Raw genomic sequence first — 21,790 nt, 5'->3', positions numbered from 1 at the left:
TAAATCTCTTGATCATACATCTTGCGTTTAATTGCCATCGTTTGTGATGTGATTACAGATATTATCAAGATGGACTGAGAGGTATTTTACTCAGAGTGGAGCTGAACTTTGAACAGGTGATGTTGTTTTTTCCCCCTGAGTCACTTATCCCTGCTTAATGTCTTAGCTACATCCACTGAGATTAGATCGTTAAAAGGGACTTAAGTGATAAGAAATGAGGCAATAAAAGCGCCAGACGGCGATCGTCATCATCGTCGTGACGTCTGTGTGGTGGGGTGTGATTGGTCTGACCTGGTGGGGAAGGATGGGTCGTAGACGAAGCTGAGCAGCTCCTGGGGGTAACCGATGGAAACCAGCCGCTCCACTGTGAGCTCGAAACCGAGTGATTCGTACTCAGGTGACTTGTACACTGCATATGAAACATACACATACAAACAGTTAATTAAAATGACCCCAATAGAAGATCACAATACACGTGGTGCCACAGTAGAGTTTGGTGTCTAATCTCCTATAGAAGTCACAGATTTTGGCGTCGACATTTAAAACTATTGTGCACTGCTATGTAAAAGTTATTAAAGTTGCTAAATGCAAGATTGGGAGCATTTCTATTGCCTCTGCACGGCTCTCAACAAGGCGACGGCTGAGCCGGTGGCTCGCAGCTAACGGTGTTAACAGTGAAAACAATGTCAACCCTGCTGAACAGACAACAGCGTTAACCTGAGGGGGAACCGGAGGGTGGGTGCTACGCTTCCGAGACAGCGCCGTCGGTCGGGACGGCGTTATAAGCTGTAACCGTCATATGAGAGCAGTGCAGAGCAGCGGCCGTGAGCGAGCCAGTGGGGCACGCTCACATGCACAAACTTGCACTTATTAGACACACGACCGACCTGGCTATGTCAACAAAGCACAGAGAATCTCTGATTACAGAGAACACACACAATGGGAGAGTGACTTCATTCTCTGCTCTGATAACTGCTCTATCGTTAGTTATTGTTGAACACAGTAAACTGAATTAGAACAGAAACAATTAAGTCAATTAATAAATTGGTCGATCGTCAGACAATGAATCTACAACAAATTTGATAATCGAATAATTGTGTAAGTCATTCATCAAGCAAAAATGAGAAACATTCTCAGATTTCAGCCTTTCAAAAGTGAGGTTTTTGTCGGCTTTTCTCTGTTTTAAGTCATTGTCATCTGAATATTTTTAGCTTTTTTGACTGTTGGTCAAACAAAACAAACTATTTGAAGACCTCGTGTTGTGCTCCGGGAGCTTGTGATGGGCATTTTTCACTATTTTCTGACATTTTAAGGACAACATGATGAATTGCTAAATCTAAAAAATAACCCAACAACATATTAATCGGTAATAAAAAATAATTGTTAGTTGAAGCCCTAAACTGAATATCTTTGTCAAAAAAACATTAAGTAAAGGATAATGTACAGCAAGCCGGTCATTGTTGTGAAATGGACCACGACGCAAAGCGGAGGGGTCTTGCATTATCCTGCTTATTACACAGCTACTTTCTTAAGAAATCAATAATTTGACACAAAAATGGTCCTCCAGAGTCCAACATCAGGACTGTCTCCATAGCAACGGTCTGTTATACAGAGCGACGATCTGTTATACATAGCAACAAGTCTGCTATAAAGAAATAACAGACCGCAGAACGTCGTGATTGACCAATCAGAATCAAGTATTCAACAAAGCTGTGTAATAAGTAGTTTTAAAATACAACAATATACAACTTTTTTATAAAAAATAATAAAACAAATCAATATATGGCAACATGACAAACTACATCATATAGATTTTGTCCAGACGGTGGAACATTGTTTGTAAAAGGTGAAACCAATGAGTCAACAGTGACACATTTTCTAGCTCTGTGAAAGACAACTACCTGCTTAACAACACAACAATTATCGACAGCTATTATAAACGGCATCTGGCTGACAGGAGAGCTCGTGGACCACATAGCATACATGTAAAAACTTACATAAACACTGTATTATGTATACAGCTGAGGAACATGACCTGTGGGGTTTACACAGTAAACAACGTCTCATTAGAGGTGACATGCAGTTAGTGGAGTTCACTCGTGTTACGCAACGCGTACATGAGACTTTTCTGAGGCTACCTCATCCACTTGTGTTGTTCCAGTATTTTGACATGTTCTCACTCTCCAGTGAACCCGCCATCCCCCCCCTTCACACACACACACTTGTTGCCCTTCTCTCTCCTCTGTATCAACAAGGGCCTCGATGTTCTGCACACAAATCAACGGAGAAACCGGATCAGGCGTGAAAATGTTGAAAAAGTAACTCAACTTTCAGCAGCACATCTAATGAGCCCAGCTGAGACCGACGAGCCCCCCTACCCTGTCACCGCCGGAGCCAGATATTTACCGAAACCGAGGCATGGGGAGGGCTCTGAAAATAAACAAAATGTAGATTGATGCTGGGCTCGGAATAGGCTGGCAGAGGATTTAAATGGTATGTGACACTGGGAAAAGAATATGTCAGATGTTATAAATACGATAGGAGAATGCGCTTGTGTTGTTGCCTGCTTTCTACACTCCCAGTGGGGCGGTGGAAGGCCCCTGGAGGGGGAAGACATGTTGGCTGATGATGCTTGGATAGAGGACAGTCAGTGGTGGAACAGCACTGCAGGACAAACAGGAAAACATCTGTGTCCTACTCTGCAAAATGTGTGTGTGTGTGTGTCCAGTGCTGAGTGACACACAGAAGCTCAATGAGTATGCATGGATTTACAGGAATATCTTGAAAGAGAGTAAAGAGAGAGTAAAGCTTTGTCCCTTTGTTGACACCCCTACTCTGTAAGCCTGAGCCTGTTTCTGCATTATACTCACGTAGCCTCCCCCCCCACCACCACCACACCCCCGCTGTGGTCTCCCAGCAAACTGAGGGTTTGGGCCCTGTGCCCAGAGCAGTAGCGTACACCAACTAAATTGCCTTTCCTCCTCCTCCTCCTCCTCGTCCTCGTCCCTCACTTGTCATAATCTTCTTGAAGCTCTGAGGCGCTACAAAGAAACCTATTTAAAGAGCTGTTTCCCCTCCGTCACCTTTGCTATCATCACTCTCTCTTTCTTTAGTTCACTGGCTGCCTCTTTCCACGTGTTGACATGACCTTGGGACGCTGGTGTGGTACTCCCACTCCAACAACGCACAATCAAATCTCACCCTAAGTTATGTAAAAGTGAGTCAGGGTTGTCATTCAGGATCAGGAAGTTGTTTTGTTACATAATAATTAGACGAGACTATTGCACACACTAACTACAGTATTGTAGTTGTACTGAATAAAACCCATTAAACTTGGTTTTGAATCTTAAGTATTTCTGTAAAATATGAAATACTGCTTAATATTACGAAACGAGTAACAGTCAAAATAAAGTTTGGGAAGAACATGATCTTATTAACATGACTTTAAAGCCCCTCAAAACTTGGCTTCAAACCAAAAGTATTTGTCTATTACATGAAATGTTCATATCTAATCAAGAAAAAATGTAAAAGGTAACGTTTAGGGGGGGGGAAGCATCTTGAGCAGGGCTGTCGATCGATTAATATATTTCATCCCAATTAATCGCATGATTGTCCATAGCTAATCGCGATTAATCGCACTTTCATTTCAAAATGTACCTTAAAGGGAGATTTGTCAAGTATTTAATACTCTTATTAACATGGGAGTGGGCAAATATGCTGCTAAATGCAAATGTATGTATTTATTTATTACTGAAAATCAATTAACAACACAAAACTATGACAAATATTGTCCAGAAACCCTCACAGGTACTGCATTTAGCATAAAAAATATGCTCAAATCATAACATGGCAAACTGCAGCCCAACAGGCAACAACAGCTGTCAGTGAGTCAGTGTGCTGACTTGACAATGACTTGCCCCAAACTGCATGTGATTATCATAAAGTGGGCATGTTTGTAAAGGGGAGACTCACGGGTACCCAGAGAACCCATTTACATTCACATATCTGGAGGTCAGAGGTCAAGGGACCCCTTTGAAAATGGCCATGCCAGGTTTTCCTCACCAAAATTTAGCGGAAGTTTGGAGCGTTATTTAACCTCATTCGTGACAAGGTAGTATAACATGGTTGGTACCAATGGATCCCTTAGGTTTTTTCTAGTTTCATATGATAGCAGTATCTTCACTCTAGCTTTAAAACTGAGACCACTACAACCTAAAAATCGCAAGTTGTGTCAATGCGTTAAAGAAATTAGTGTTATTATAGTGTAGCTCACCTGGTAGAGCGGGCGCCCCATGTACCAAGGCTGAGTCCTTACCGCAGCGGACCGGGGTTTGAATCTGACCTGTGGCCCTTTGCTGCATGTCACCCCCCCTCTCTCTCTCCCCCTCTCAATACTATGTCTCTGTCACTATCAATAAAAGCATTAAAAAAAAAAAATCTAAGAAATTAGTGCCGTTAAAACGGATTTGTGTGAACACGTTATTATAGTGTTAACGTTTAATGAAATAATTAATCAAGTTTTTAAAATTCAAAAACTCAGTGAATATGCTTTTGATTCAAATGTTGCTAAATCCCATTGGTGCCCAGAAATACATGACATTACCACGGACAAAATCACAAAAACAGAAAATCTCTAATGTGACATAACCAAAACAGTTTTTCAATTTAGCAAGCCTCAATACAAATTACTTCAGCCCTGAAACCACTTTACTTCTAAACAACTTGAAAAACAAGTCCCCCAATAAGAAGATACCATGCAGACACATGAAACCAGTGGCCTGCAGTGTATCCCTTTCAAACGTCATTCTAGACGCCCCTCACTGTTTCACATGTTTGAAGGCTTGAGCAGTAGCCTGGAGTGATTTTTCCATGAAAGCCACTCAGTGGAAACTACGGTCATGGAAAGATGCATATTTTAGTAAATGAAGAATCTGATCTCTTGATTTTATCAACAGATGTTATTGAAAAGGGCTTAGGGTTACAGCATGTGTGTGCAGACCGGAAGTTGTGTTATTGATGTTTGCAGTGTCCTTGACTCTTTTGCATTTCTGTTTTATAGGGGTCCTGGCTCCCCTGCTGTAAGCCAGCCCCTTCTCACATTTCTCACGCTGTCAGTATGCACACACACACACACACACACACAAGACCATCTACTTAGAGCTGGGGCGAGAAGCGCCCTTAACTTCAGGGATCTGTTACCTCGAGTCTCTGATGAGATTGTTGCCAGTTAATTATATTCCCGCTGCTCCAATTGCTGAAGTGTGTGGTGTCTCTCCAGAGTTTATAGGCCAGGTCAACTCAGGCCTAAGTGTAACGTACACGCCTCACACACACACACAAGGTAAACAACCCGCAGCCTTCTGCTAATAGACCACTTAATCCAAATCCTATAAAGTGTCCCACACAAGAGACTTTATCTGAACCATGTCACATAGCAATCTGTATTAGAAGCCAACACCTTAACTGTCTTAATTTGTCTGTAATGTGAATGTAGGCCTTTGTCACAGATCCATGACACCATCAAACGTATTGTGTGGGAAAAGGAGAAAACTTAAGCACAGCCTCGGGGACCTATATTCCAGCCAAACGTCTGTTTGGAAATCTAGGACAAAACTATGTGCACCTCTCAGTGCAATCTGGGCTTAACTGTGTGTTTGAGCAACATTTTCTGCAGGCTGCTATTTGCTCCCTTTTGGAGCACAAAGAACAGACGAGGCAATGTTGTCTCATACGATGTTGATTTAGTTTACAGCCTTATAAAATATCACTGTGTAAATATTACTATAATGTGTGACGTGAAGCACGCACTGCAATAGTTGTAAATTAAGGCTGTCAAAGTTAACGTGATAATAACGCGTTAACGCAAATTAGTTTTAATGCCACTAATTTCTTTAACGCATTAATGCAACTTGCCATTTTTAATTAACCTCTTAAAAATCCGACAAGCTGCCGTCGGGCAAGAACGCTATTCGATCTCTATTCGAGCTAGAGTGAAGATACTGCCAACATATGAAACTAGAATACCTGTCACCATGTCATAGGGAAAAACTGGCATGGTCATTTTCAAAGGGGTCCCTTGACCTCTGATCTCAAGATATGTGAATGAAAATGGGTTCTATGGGTACCCACGAGTCTCCCCTTTACAGACATGCCCACTTTATGATAATCACATGCAGTTTGGGGCAAGTCATAGTCAAGTCAGCACACTGACACACTGACAGCTGTTGTTGCCTGTTGGGCTGCAGTTTGCCATGTTATGATTTGAGCATATTTTTATGCTAAATGCAGTACCTGTGAGGGTTTCTGGACAATATTTGTCATAGTTTTGTGTTGTTAATTGATTTCCAGTAATAAATATATACATACATTTGCATAAAGCAAGCATATGTATCTACTCCCATGTTAATAAGAGTATTAAATACCTGACAAATCTCCCTTTAAGGTACATTTTGAACAGATAAAAAATGTGTGATTAAGTGCAATCAACTATGGACAATCATGCGATTAATCGCAATAAAATATTTGAATCGATTGACAGCCTTATTGTAAATATATCTTATATTGGGTGATAAATTGAGATCAGCATCACAGCACCATGAACAACAACAGGAGAAACTAACAGCGTCTTGGGTCATGTTCTACCCGCCTTCATGTACAGATAAAGCGTCACCTAAAAATAAACATATTTCTCAAAATGTCAATGTTTAATAAGATTTATGCTTCAGTTTTGTTTTTTTGATTGTATTACAAAACCATCACAAAATGCAAAATGACAAAAGGTGACTGGAAATCCTCTATCGCTGTATATGTAATATCATGTGATATTAATATCACATATCAATATGTGGTTCTGTAGTTGGTTAAAATACCTACACAGGAATGTCTGTAGTTGCTAATGTAAACTAAATATCTGACAAATTAAATGGACTCCTGCCAGCAAATCAGAAACCATGGTGTATTTTTCTCACACCTCACACAACTTTTCAAGACAAAATCATCAAATTGGTTGTCTGCACATTGCCATACTTTGTACGAGCTCTGTCAACATTTAATAATGGCAGCTTCATCCAGAAAGTAAGTCCTTAGGAAAACTTTTTTTTTTTTTTTTTAAAAAGCACATACTTTAAGCACTTTGCACATTTCAACTTCCTTTAACACCCTATTAAAACACATACTGCTGCCGGCCAGCGTCCTGTGGTTAAGCATCAGTCATTCTGTGACACCACCGGCCGCCTGGAGTTGATGAAGTACCTCTGTAGTTAAAACCTGAACACCCTCCAAAAGTTACATGATAGCCACGCTCCCAGTAAACATTAACACTTGGTTATGAGCGCCCATAAAGAGAGTCATGTCAACAGCTGAGCGTCCGTAAAATCTCCTGCAGCCTGAACTGGGATAGGGGTACGGAGCCAGAGAGGGACTACGAGTGATCCCCGTTCTCAAGGGAGCCATCACTGGTGAACTCAACAAACAACCGTGACCTGATTTTCAAAGTCACGGAGGATTTATTTATAGAGACGGCGAGACCAAAAACTGGAGCTGAGTCACAGAACACAGTGGCATGAAAAATCTGGATATTTTCGACCCAGCAACAGGTCAGTAGGAAAAAGAACATCTCCATACAATCGACTTTGTGTACCAGCAGGGAGCTTAACATGCTGTTAACTAAGCGTCACAGTGTGCTATAATGTGTCACCGGCATTGACCTAAATAATATTTTGTGGACAACAAGCTGCAGTTCTGGGGGAATGGTAGGGTAGCCAAATATAGAGTTGAAAAGACTTTAACATCCACGCAAAACACACAAGGTGATTCAATGACTGCAGATTTGTTTTTCACGGATTCCAAAAGGTGAGAAACCAGAAAATCCCTCAAAATCCAAATGCACCCTGGTATTAACAAAATGTTTTTGATCTTTTTTGATTGACTTTCATGGATACATTGAATGCATCTCTGAACCTTTTTATGAGTCTGGATTTTTCAAGCAACACTTGCTCATTTGGACTAGTCTACATTATTAATATGACAACAGGAAGGACAATCCATGTAAACTGAGGATCTGCTATGGCCAACTTGAACTGCGTACCCGACTTTTAAAAGTACCAATAGTAGCACGTATAGGGAACTACTGCTTATTTTAATTACCAATCAATGTATCAATTGTCTTTTCAGTTAAAACATTTAGGCTATTAAATGTTAGAAATAATGTCAAATGTATGTCAAAGTGTAAAACTGTGAGGTCAGAAAACCCAAAGACATTCAGTGATCAATGATTTGCATTTTTCTTCCATCCTATAAGCGTCCAAAAAATTACTTTTTTCCCTGCAAACATTCACGCAGGGAAAAAAGTATTCAGACAGACCTTAACTTCAGCAGATTATGTATATGAATGAAAATATATGTTTGACCAATGAAATCTTTTAATTGCCGTCATTCTGCATAATAAATACAGTAGCCATGTGCTTCTGTTTGTTGCACGGAGAGTGTGTATTTTCGGGGCCTAGGATTAATGGCCGTTTGTTTTCGGGATAACGGACTGTCGGACAAAAGGGCTTTTTTTCTGTCCTATGGGACATTTTTCGGACTACTGGTGTTTCGGAATAACAATGGGCCGTCCCCTTCTTAACACTCAATAATGTACGACAAACACTACTACCTCAACAACCAAATCTGGCTTGAGATCGCCCAGCAGCTGGAATACAAGGAAGATGATAATGTAGCTGATATGCACTTGTTATACTGTACATTTGGGGTACGATTAGTTTATGTATTGTGTAGTTAACGTTAGGCCTGTAGACATCCTCTGTCTGGATAGGTGTTCGTTGTGTGGATTGGACACGGCACTATTTAGGAGGAGACTCATTGCGAAAATGGACCTGGACCTGGTGTGCATAGCTGTCAATGCGGAAAATCCACATGCAAATTTTCCGCATTCCCGCATCCCGTTTTTGCTTCGCACTGGTGACAACACAGCTTTAATTCTCATAAAAAGATCCAAAAAAAGAACTGTTTTGTTTCAGTGGTGATTAGTTATCTGTAGGTGAATGTGCATTCAACTTACCTGCTAAAGTGTAATCCATGTCAAAGCCAAAGCACTTAATCTTCTCCATTGCCAAGCTTCTGTTGACAAACACTCTGGAGGAAACAAGTCGGGGTAAATGTTTTAGTTGCAATGCAATATCCAACAATAAGATTAGCATTTATTCTGGCAGACTCAAAAAGAGTCTGTGTCACTGACTGAATGGACCGACTATAACCCAGATTGTGGGCTACAATAATAGGTCTATTCAGTATCCAGAGAAGGCTGGTAATGTGGAAATGTACCAAAACACTGCTACAACCCTAAGTCAATTACACACACAATGAAATGTGCTCAAACTAATTAGTTTATTTTATTTGATAAGGACATCACAGTCATTAGAATAGTTGTAACATACATTTATACACAAGGACCAGATGCACTGTTTGGTGTTTGTAGAGAAATGCAAATTTACAACATTCGCATTCATAACGTTGCTGCTCCAGGAATTACGTATTTTTGTTGGCCAACCAGGAAGTTAGCATCGCACTGGGTTCCCTCAACAAAAAGCCAATGGGATTTTTCCATTGGGTTTTGGATTATTGCAGAAAAAAGGTACCATAAAGGCTTAAAAATTCACAAGTGGGGTATTTATTGATGTACTTTATGTCGTAGTAAAAAATGTTAAAATCTGTTCAGCTTGTGTTAACCACAGACCTTATTTCAGGCATCCAACTAAAAACCCATTCAACAATTCCATTGACTCCCACCCAGACAAGGGAACCCGAAGTGCTAAAATGCGACCTCATTTCTGGGTTTTAGGTCTCATTCTAGCATTCTATTAATGTTGACATTAAGCACTTTCATCAAAAATGTATTCAAGTCAGCCTGTCTGTTTTCTGACAAAAACAGTGGCATTCAATGTCTAGCTTAACTGTGTCACAAGTTGTACCCATATGAACCCAACAAGGCACCATGTGAAACATACATTATGTAATTATCTTGCATCAATTACATCAAATTAGTAGTGAAGTTTGGTTATCGCCAATGTTTTTTTATTAAATAATGAAGACAAATATACATGACTCCAGTTTTACTTCATCGCATTAAACCTAATATACCTGATTTATGATCAAATGTGGTCTACACGAGGGTAGCTTGTTTCACTGACTTTGGGAATGCCCAACCATACAGGAGTATTGGAAGGAGATAATAATGACTTTATCCATTGCCACAAAAGAGGAGCTTCCACTATACCCTAAATTGCGTATTTTTGGATGTTTCCCAGTAAACTGTAAGCTTAATAATACGAATAAGAAGACGGTTATATTCTGTTTACTTGAAGCTAAACATAAAATTGCTATGTCATGAAAATCCATGAATAGACCAAGCAAACAAAGTTGGGTTGATGGATTGTTGCATTGTCTGGCTATGGAGAAACTTACATTTTGCTAAGACCTTGTAGTGAATTACGGTTATTTTTTTATTATTATTAGTAGTAGTAGTAATAATTTGTTTCATTTTTTAATTATGAGCAGTTTATTATTAAATAAGAGTGATAAGATGTGATCTTAGCACCTTATCAGCAAGTACGACAGCAGAATGTGCCTTACTTACATTACATTATATAATATATATATATATATATTATATATATAATAATAATACACATATTCAAAGTGCCTTCATGTGTTGTGTCAATGTTTGCCTTTTTTGTGCACCTTTTATACACAATGTGAAGTGTATGTTTTTTTTATGTTATTTGAAAATTTCAATAAATATATTTGTCAAATAATGAAAACAATTGCATGACAAAAATGTTTTTCTTTTTTTTGTTGCTGCTTGGGCACAAAGGGTGGTAGTTTTGCATTGCAACAATTCTAAAATGAACAGCAACCATTAAAGAAAGATAGTACATTTAACTTTAGTCCAACTGTTAAAGAGAGGAGAACTGCATGAGGCACTAAGAGTTTACTATGTGTTCAATATGGGTAGTATTTCTCAGTGACTAGCAAACCAAATGATAGATATAGTGGCAAAGATCATCAATCGGCGCAATACCTAAAAACACTGGACCATAAAGTGAAACACTGAATCTCATAAGAAACAACAGTACTTTTACAATTTATGGTCTTAATTTGAGACAAATATTTTTTTGCATTTTACGTCGACATACAATTCAAAATGTTTCAATAAATCTTGCGTCAGAAACTACAAATTCAAACTAAAATTACACCATGTAATTACGCAACTGCGCAGCAATAAAATGGGTAACAAGAACTTGAAACTGTTGAGTAATCTAAAAGCACATGTCTAGTCCAGTGGCTGCTAAAACCACAGGAAGTTTACAAAACCCTAAACCAGGGGATGGCGAAACCCTCTAGACTCATGAGACTCTGAGCACATCAATCTTCCAGGAAACAGTTCTACTGTGCTGACTCATAAATCAATCAGGACACTGGGGGTCCACAGCGGCCACAGTGATAGACAATGTTTACATAGCCTGGTTGACAGGGCTGCTGGCACAGACCTACATGTCTTATCTTCAGCATCTGTCACTGTTCCTAGATATTTCCACACAAGCCAATATTTAGTCATGCTAGAAATAAGATGTGAATTGGCTAAGGGGAAATGTCACACTGAAAAAAAACAAGGTTATGTCGCTCTTAGCACATTAATCTGACGCAAAACTGAGTCTGCACAGCAACTTATCTTCTCACGAATCTGTGACAATGACTGTCTCATCTTCACCGATTTCTAAAACAAGCGTGAAATACCTGGCAGCAGATCCATAGTGAACAAGTTCCCATTTCGATGTTAATCCAGCAGACGACTGGCGATGCATTCTGTGCGATATTAAACCTCAGTTTGACTCGCCGTTGGTCTGACCTGCTCCAGCTACACAGGGCAGCCACAAACAATGCCCCTCCACCCTCCCACTCCTCTCTTTCTCTATCTCTCTCTCTCTCTCTTTGCTTTCTTGCCATTCAGAAATTTTCTGACTTGTTGCAAAAATGATTGTGGCCGTTCTGCGTCATTCTCTGTTGTTGTGCGCTGTCAGTCGGGGTTGTTGTTGTGCAGCGTGATGTTTGTGGGCCCTCAAAGACATCCAGAACAATCACAAGTCAGGTAGAATCAAACAAGCCCCCCCCAACCCCCCGAGCGACAGCTGCTTACCATATGGAGATCTGGTCCAATGTAAACACTCGGAGGATAAGTTCTCTCTGGATGTGTTTCATGGAAGTGAAAAAGCGGGCAACTGAATACCTGATTGTGAAACTGAATCACTAGCAAATCCTTTTAATCGCATTCATTATATAACAATTTTTTTACTCACAAATTCAGATAGAAAAGTCTCAAATATTCCAAAAAGTATGTTCAAGTTGCTCAAATTCAATTGGTCATTTTGGCATCTACAATTCAAGTCAAGTCAAAAACTTAAATTGCTCAAATTGATTAAATTCAGACACAAAAATATAAGATGAAAAATTAAACATTAAAGAACATTATGTTCCGTCAGTTGCATGATCCAAGAAAAACAAGTTCAGATGAGCGACTTTAAACCCAAAACACTTGAATTTTCTATCTGAATTCTTGAACTCTGACAAAAATGTTTTTGAAAAGCAAAACTTGAATATTGACATTTCAATCAATTCAGTGGTATTTAATTTCCAACATTAAGTATTCAGTACACGGAGGCCATGAGGGCCATGACCATCGTGCCCCTTCAGTTTGGCATTCTGCCCCTCAAAGAATGATATGCCCTGTAGCCACAGTGGCCTTTCAAGTAGGTGAAGAAATACGAGCGTCTTTAATCCATGTTGTTCATAACTAGACTTTTAACTGTATTAGCTTAACTGTAGGCTACAGCATAACAAAGTAGAGACTAACGATAAACACAATTAAAACAGACAAAAAAGAAACCATTTAACTACGTATACTTAGCCCACTTAGGCACAAATATCAAGGAAAAATGACCAAAGAAACATTAATACCAATACATTATTTTGTAAAATAAACAGCTTTTTATTTTTTTATTTCACTGATATCTATACTATGTATCAAAATTATAAGATATAATATAAGTTAAAACTAACTCAATTTAATTTGTTATTTCCATGGACTTGAAATCATTATTTCATTTGATGGCCTTGCTGCCCTGGCCTTTGTGCCTTCAAAGAAGTGCACCAAAGACCAAGTGACCTTTCCCCTAGAATGATGAAACGCCGACAAGGTACTGATCATTTATCTAGGCATTCAGTTGCTTATAAAATCCTAATTATCATGGCCTTAGTCTGCTTCCATAGAATATAGTCCGTCTACAGCACCTCAATAAAAACAAATGTACTAGTATGGTCAGTATTTCTCAGCATGGAGCGAGCATACGCCTCTTCCAGAGAGGGATTTAAATCTAAATCTTTTCTATTTCGTTGAGCTGTTGTCATTTCACGTATGACCTCTTGCTCATTGCATGCGAGAGAGGACAGCAATAAATCGTAACCTAAGTGAGATAATGCCTCTCCTAAACTCGCCCATATTGACAATGGGTTGGGGCTTGATGGGTGCGGGGTGACTAGATTACAAGAGTCGACTTTGGGCCTGCTGACAACACTATTGCCTCAAATACCCCACATGGGCCAAACCGCACCTAAACTCATGTGCTCCATCTGAGCGCAGCTGTGCGACAATCGGACAGATTTTTTCCATTGCTCTCTAATCTCACATAGACAGTGATTCGGCTCCCTGAGATAGAAAGTTTATCTGTGCTAGGCAGAGCCCTCTGCTCTGCGGTTACACAGCTCGCTGTCGGAATGCATAGTTTCAGCTGGACACTTATTTTTGAAGGAATGGTCTTTGTCTTTCTGTGAGATAAAACAAAATGAGACATTCAATGGTCTTTTTACAAGAACGACTAAGCAGATCAAGCAGCCTTGATTAATTGTCACAAGTATATTGTTTCAGTGAGCTCACCACCACCTTTGTACCTTTGTTATCTTTGCACGTGTGATTGTTAGTGTGTGTTTGGAGAGGGTAGTGGGAGATGGAGATCACGGACTGGGTGACTTATTGTCAGCACACACAGAGCTAACAGATGAGTGACAGTTTCATAAACCCTGTGAGCATTTGATTATATAACGATGTGAAAGAACAGCAGTGCCCAGCGGACACGGCCGAGCCATAGGCCGAGTTAAACATTGAACAGCAACACACGTTTTTTTACTCTGACAAGGACCAAGTGCCTCCTTACATGAGCCTGGATGACTACAAGGCGTTTCCAGTTAACAGGTACAAGAACCAGGAAGTCTATCTTTGGTAAGACTCTCCTAGTGTGCAAGCTAATAAAACAACTAAGTGTCAAAACAGTTAAATTTCATATATAGCAAATGCGGAGGGTACCATTTTGCCTTCAAACCAACTACAAGCCTTGGATTCATGCACTCACTCCCAGGACCTCACCAGTCTGGTGACATTTGATCATGAGGAAGAGAGGAATTTTGTTTAACTGTGTGAAACCACACCCCAAACAATTCGATGCCAAAGCTAAGCCAGCAGAACCTGCTTTATGCTCAAACTCAAGCTCACAAACCGAAGTGACGTGACCTAGTGAGGCGTCTGCTCCACTTGATGACAGGCAATGTGAGATGCAATACAGCAAAGAAATGAATAAATAACTGCACAATAATACAAATTCAATGATTATCAAGTGCCTAGTCTTTAGAAGAGTCTAAGAACAGAAACTTTCTATAATGTTGGGTTCAAGTAAAAGCCAGTAAATGCCAGGAATAGTAAATACTAAATTCAAGTTATCTGGTTGGTTGGTCTGTGATATTTCACCCTGCTATAATGACAATAAAGGCGCGACACAATGTAGAGAATGTAAAAAGTTAAGCGTTCTGCTGAAAATATTCTGGTCTTTATGGCAGTTTTACCACTAAGCAATAAGTAAGGGATAATGTACAGCAAGCCGGTCATTGTTGTGAAATAAACCCCAACAGGGCAATGCAGGGTTTATTTCACAACAATGACCCGCTAGCTGTACATTATCCCGCTTATTACACAGCTACTTACTTAAGAAATCAATAATTTGACACAAAAACGGTCCACTAGAGTTCGACATCAGAACTGCGCCCATAGCAACGGTCTGTTATACATAGCAACGGTCTGCTATAAAGAAATAACAGACCGCCGTGATTGACCAATCAGAATCGAAGATTCAACAACGCCGTGTAATAAGTTGTGATAATAATAATGTGATGATTCGCTCCGTCACGTTGAATTTCCCCCACATACTATAGGTCAGTTCTCCACAGGGGAAGTAAAGAGAGGGAAATCCTCTTCTCACTTCTCTAAATGCTCAGTGATGGTCTAATCGGTGATTAGGGAAGCCATGGAGAGCAGTGGACCTGACTACATCCAGGCATTAATGACCACAGTCATGATTATAATAATTTGTTTACTAATGCATGTGCACAGAATGGCCCTTTTTTTCTTGATGGTTACTAATCATTCATTAAACCCCCCATGAGATTCATACCATTACAGACCCAACACTTTGCTAAATGGATGGACGTAGACTCTATGGATTTATGGTCTATGTATATTTCTACATGGAAATTACAAGGCAATCGTTGAAGCTGGTTTTTGATGTTCAGCAGCTATTTCGTTCTGAGTCTGAATAACTTTTAACTTCCAAAAACTATTCCTCCTCCTGCTGATGCAGTTTGAACACATTTGGCATTTGTTGTACTGATTTGGAGATTTTTGTAACCGTTACAAAAATATAAGTCCATTCCCTGTTTCAAATATGACCAACTTGTGAACTGACTTCATAATTATAAATTCCTTTTAAGTAAAGTCTTGGTGTTTCTGTTTTCTTGCCCTCCCCAGTTGTTGCGTTTCACTCTAATTTATACTTATGGTAGAACACAAGGGTACATTATTTTGTCTGGCTGCTCAATTTATGTCAAAAGACACTCAGGTATCCCAACTGGATGTAGTTTCAGATGATCAGAAATGCACCTCGCACCACCACACATGTTTCTTACCTGTGGTATGGCTCTCTTCTGTATTTTTTCATTGTCACGCCGTCCATGTTGGCAGGCAAATCTGCATAGTTCTGCAGTCTGTCACTCCATGAAGTGGTCATCTTTAAAACCGTTCAGTGTCTGGGGAGAAGGAAAGCAACATATATGGAGGAGCTCGATTTGAAAATGCAGGGTCAAACACAAACTAACACAATCACTTCAGAAGACGTTTACTTAATACAAGCAGCTGAACTTTAGTGCTGTTTGCTCTTATCTGTGCAGCAGATAAGCAAAACAAATGTTTAAAATCTGGAAAGGAGCACCCAAATTTGACTTATTGTACCTCTTGGTTCATTCTTATGAAAAAAAACATCAGCCATGTACATTTAAAAATGGCTGCCATTTTCAAAGACGCCCGTCATTTTGGCGTTCTTTAATTATTATTTTTTTTAACCATAGAATTTCATTGATTATTCTGGTGTTGAATGAAGAAATCCTTTTTATATCTCCTTCAGCCATTTACACAAAATACTTGTGTTGTGAAAAATATAATGCAACAACATTATTTCTGAAAAACTTTTATTATAAATGACGTACAAAATTGGTGTTTTTATTTGCACAAGTGGAGCTGAATATGATCCTGTGGTTACTACTGTACATTAGGGATGTGTATCAGCCGGCGATAAGATACGTATCATGATACAGGTGTAATGATTCAATATATCGCGATACTGTAAGCAAAGCGATATATTGCGATTTCTTTTTTAATCTAATTTTAGGAAAACTGCCATTTTAAAGAACACACCACCATATGCATGAAATCTGAGTAAAAAAAGTTTACTTTTTTAATGCAATCAGAACAGTGGGATCTGCATTAGCATTTACCACAGTCACTGTAACATCAACATCATAGCACTACTTTGAGAGGGCACATACACTGAAAAGGGCGCATATCTTTGCAAATGAAATAGTATTGACTGAGTTCATCTTTGCATGTAAACTGTTGATTAAAAATGTATACGGTGTTTTTGAGAATCAATACAGTATCACAAAACATAATATCGCGATATTTTCTTAAAACCCCTACTGTACGTAGCATTTGTACTGCGTAGCATAAAACAAAATGTAAAATGCAGTCATCTGTAACCTGAACACTTCAGGATCAATGTATATTTTTTCACATTGAAGACATCTGTAACCTGAATAAGTAAAGTAAATGTACATGTGTAATCATCTAGCCTATGCTCTGGATTCAGATGGAGCCTATCTTCACCTCTGCAGCTACACAGTGTTTTGCAAGCAAGACCAAAGCAGCTTCCACGGCATTCAAATTTGCATCCCCAGTCGGTAGGACTTTGTGCTTCTGGTTGACAGTATTGATTAATCCTATATGCATTCTGACCTGCCTGGTAGGCAGCATGCTCTACATGCTGGAATAGAGCAGCTTGAGTAGGAGGGATGGCTTTGAGCAAACACAGTCAGCCTTGTATCATCAACACCATCAGCTGCACTGTCTTTTGCTGGAAGACACTGGCTCAGTTTGCTGAATACATCAGAAGCCTTGTTACAAACATCCAAGGTTTGCCATGCGGTCTTCTTGCCTTTATCTTGATTGGTACTTCCCGCATACTGCTGCCGTCTCCTGGTGGTCCTCAACATGCGACATGGTACTTGAACTCCTGTGCAATAGCCAAAAGTTTTCCATCATTCATGCAATCGTTCTTTAAGATGCACTGTCATTATCAGACTCAGTTCGTATGCTGGAGCTTCTTTTTCACATAGGACGTATTCTGAAGCTCGGCCTCGTGGTTGGTTCTTCTCAGGCTGATTACATTGACCAGCAGCTCTCCTTTTCTGTGCCCGGTTCAGTTTAGTGTTGTTGAGGAGAAGGCGACTGGTCTGGCGCCTCGTGTTTCTTCTATGACATCACCCTCATCCGGTCTTGATGGGTCAAGAACAATCGGGAGTTTATTGGTAGCTTGAAAGAGAGGAACATTGGTGGCAATCCTGGTGTAGCCATCCTGTTTGTTTGGATAATGTATTGGTGGTAATTTGAGAGCTTCATTTGTCTGCTTTTGAGGCAATGTTTGCTCGAGTCATTTTACCATGTAAATGTCACTGGAACTGCATGTCCATCTTGTTGAACAGTACACTATAGCAGACAATTTGAATATGCTATAGGTATGGAAATCTCCTGCAGATGGATTGCAGTGCAGCCCTAAAGGCTCAGACACACCAAACCGACATCGAAGAACTAGCGGCGATGAACGTCGACTGTTGCGTCGAATCACGTCACCTTTGTCTTGGCTGACAAGTTGCTCTTGAACACACCGCAAAGACTAAAGCCGACGGCCAGCTACCACGTACGTTCTGCTCCTGCATGAGATGTAATAACTCTCCACACCAGCAGGCGGCAGTAGTCTGTATTCCTCATTCGAAAAGGGAAACCGGAAGGACTGCGGATATACAAGCCGTTGTTATGATACGTACATGAAACAAAAGCCGTTGTTTGCAGACCATTTTCACACCAGTCTCACTCACCACTTAGCTTCACTCCAGATGGCCATGTCATTGTGAAAATATCCGTGTATTGGAGTGATCAGATGAAAAATGAGAAGAGCCTTCTGTGTGTGCCCTCTTGACTTTACTCGTTGGCTTGCTTTCCTCATGTCTGCTTCTCTTCTTGTGCACTGATTTGTTTAAGCTGAACCGCCAATCAAAGTGATTTCTCTCTCTGACGGGCTCCGCCGACGATTCAACATGCTGAATTTGTCCGAAAATTCTCCGACACGGGCAGACTAGAGCCGACGGTGCAGAACACAACGCAAAAACTAGGCCGAGAGACGCTTACCGAAGACCCCAAATTGGCCAACCATCGGCTTGGTGTGTCAGGGCATAAAAGCTTCTGCCACTTACACCATTCGTCTTAGCAGCCCAGAGCTCAGTAAGCAGATTATTTTCTTTCAATGGCTGAAATATGGTAGAAGGAAGCTTTTTAGCCTGTCCAGAGTTATAAATCTGAAGTCTCTGTGGTCAAAAATGTAGGCTTTGATAGCAAGATAATTCATTTTAGACAATTCTATACAAAGGTTTCTCTCCAAAATAGTGTTTCCGGGCTGGAAATGGCGTCCATCTCCATTTTTGCGTGGCTAATGGGTTTTATCAACAATCCCCAAGGAGTATTTGTGCCAATTTTGGTACTTCTTTCCACCTCCATATAAGAGGTCAGACCAGTGGGTTCATTTAGGAGACAGAGCAAATTATTGAGATCCAACTTAGTCCGTCTAATGTACCATGTTATGGTACAAAAACATCCCGTCTCAGTCGCAAGGCAGAGTCAAAGAACAAAGCCATGAGCAAGAAGACTGAATCGAAAGCTGATGAAACAATTCGCCACGGGGTCACACTTAGCAGGCTATATTTGCGGAAATAACGTGATGTTGTCTTTGTTTGGTTAACGCATCAAATCACACACACACACAAACAGGCTTAGGCCAAAGAGGCAAGGCCAAACAAGAAAAACAACAATTCCTGGAAAAGTCTTGTGGATTTATGCCTATAGTCCTGTTTTGTAAGTTGTCGTTTTTTTCTCCCATGCTGACACTAAAGTTCTCCTATAGGCTGGGCTGCAGGAAGGAAAAGGCAGAGGAGGTTCTTGTTCTTGGTGCCAGCACAAAATGCAAATGAGACTGGCATGTTGAGGTAGTAGGTGAATTGTTAACAAACACTGCATTACAGTATCACAACACTGTCATCAAGTGTTGCCTTTTACAGCTTTTGCAGGACAGTGAACAAAAGCTTCAACACAATATGATCATTTTTGTTAGGTTCACAAGGTGCCGGATGTGTTATTTCTATTTACAATTGGCACCTCAGGGATGCAATCCTAGTTGATGTATTTGCTTCCTACAGAAGAAGGGATCAGCCTGTTTAAACAGCTAAATGTCAGCATTTAAAGTAAAATAACTAGAGAGATATCATTTATAAAGAACCTCAAAGAGGTGTAGTGATTTAACCCTGGCCTATTGTCATTGTAGTGTTTATTATTTCTAGCTAATGCCTTTATTACACCTTAACCCATGGTATTGAGCTGGGTCCATGGGGTCTGAAGGGAGCTCTGGCTTTGGAAAGACTGACACAAGCAATAAGCAAACCTGCACTGCAAACTGAAAAACACACAACTTGTAACAGGCTTTGTTGCCTCAGGTCTGTCGACGTTTATCTCCACTGTCACTCATGTTATGATGTAATCAAGCATTATCTTTAGCTGTATAAATAGCCTATAAAAGGTGCTATTCTGAGACATTAGCCTGAGCTAACTTACTGTAAAAGTGTCTTTATGAGCTAACAGTAAAGGAAAGCTCTTGTTCTCAACGTACCAAACTGTACAAGCTAACTCAGCTAACAGTCCTCTCAAACAGCCTCTGTGCACTGCTCTGTCTTTACCAACCTGAGATTACACGACCAGAAGTGATTGTGTCAAAGCTAACGCGTTAGCTGTGCTTTGATACCAAAACAAAAGGCAGATTTGTCTGCTTGTTAGCGGTGACGAGCATCACTGTTACTCACCTCTCTGAGTTCCTCTGTGAAACTACTGCACCGTCAACTGCTCTGAGCATGCGCCTTGAAGAGCTGTGTGAGAGAAGTAGGAGGAAATATCACCAGCGTGTTTTCTTCTGTTCTGTCTTCACTGTTAAAGCCTGACAGCAGATGAGTGTTGCTGCTGCTCTGTGCTGTCTCTCTCTGTGTCTCTCTCTCTCTGTGTGCAGCTACCAGCTGTTGTTATGAGGCGTTCAGGGGGCGGTGTTTATCTGTCTATCAAGAGGAGGAGGAGGAGGGACTATCTGTCGTCGTGGCACAGAAACGTGACACCACCACCACCACCTGCATCTGCTATCAGTTTGACTACAGCAAAGGTATACACAGATAAGAGACACACCTGGACCTGGATTGCACATGCATTTATCTCTTTGCAAGAATTTTAATTTGTCCTGCAGCTGTGGAAAGAGTGCTTCAGTGATGTGCTCAAGCTGATGTATATACTGTTACAGTCAGTGACTAGTGCCGGCCAATAGAGGGCGCCAGACAGCCACACACACATAAATAACCATAACTAATTATAATAATAATAAATTATACAAATTGTCAATATTTGTGTGTTTAAAGTAATATGTGTAAAATATGATAGAAAATCATTTGTGCAAAATATATGGTTTTCTTGCACGTCCCCTAACTCCCCTCTACCTGTCTGACTCCTCTCTACCTGTCTGACTCCCCTCTGCCTGTCTGTCTCCCCTCTGACTCCCCTCTGCCTGTCTGACTCTCCTCTGCCTGTCTGACTCCCCTCTGCCTGTCTGTCTCCCCTCTGACTCCCCTCTGCCTGTCTGACTCTCCTCTGCCTGTCTGAGTCCCCTCTACCTGTCTGACTCCCCTCTGCCTGTCTGACTCTCCTCTGCCTGTCTGACTCTGACTCCCCTCTGACTCCCCTCTGACTCCCCTCTGCCTGTCTGACTCCCCTCCTCTGCCTGTCTGAGTTCCCTCTACCTGTCTGGCTCCCCTCTGCCTGTCTGACTCCCCTCCTCTGCCTGTCTGACTCTCCTCTGCCTGTCTGACTCCCCTCTGCCTGTCTGACTGCCCTCTGCCTGTCTGACTCTCCTCTGCCTGTCTGACTCTCCTCTGCCTGTCTGACTGCCCTCTGCCTGTCTGACTCTCCTCTGCCTGTCTGACTCTCCTCTGCCTGTCTGAC

At 40.7% G+C, this 21,790-nt stretch overlaps 1 protein-coding gene across 2 annotated transcripts in view; it reads right to left on the bottom strand.

Moving 5' to 3' along the window:
* Nucleotides 1–20,807, bottom strand: part of nt5c2b (5'-nucleotidase, cytosolic IIb) — a 29,270-nt gene extending 8,463 nt beyond the window's left edge. Inside the window, exons 1-4 of one of the 2 annotated variants that reach the window (XM_037762635.1) lie at nt 20,614–20,807; nt 16,066–16,185; nt 9,062–9,135; nt 292–409 (exon numbers count right to left, since the gene is read on the bottom strand). In XM_037762635.1, coding sequence (XP_037618563.1) covers nt 292–409; nt 9,062–9,135; nt 16,066–16,166 — 293 coding nt within the window. In that variant the 5' untranslated portion in view covers nt 16,167–16,185; nt 20,614–20,807. Of the gene's footprint in view, nt 1–291; nt 410–9,061; nt 9,136–16,065; nt 16,186–20,613 lie in introns of those variants that run through there. The other variant, XM_037762642.1, reaches the window with a different exon arrangement.
* Nucleotides 20,808–21,790: the final 983 nt, after the last annotated feature.

This window comes from Sebastes umbrosus, chromosome 3 (genome assembly GCF_015220745.1).
Source record: "Sebastes umbrosus isolate fSebUmb1 chromosome 3, fSebUmb1.pri, whole genome shotgun sequence".
NCBI lineage: Eukaryota > Metazoa > Chordata > Actinopteri > Perciformes > Sebastidae > Sebastes > Sebastes umbrosus.
Note: the sequence above shows the minus strand (reverse complement) of the source record. Positions and strands in the feature narration are given on the sequence as shown.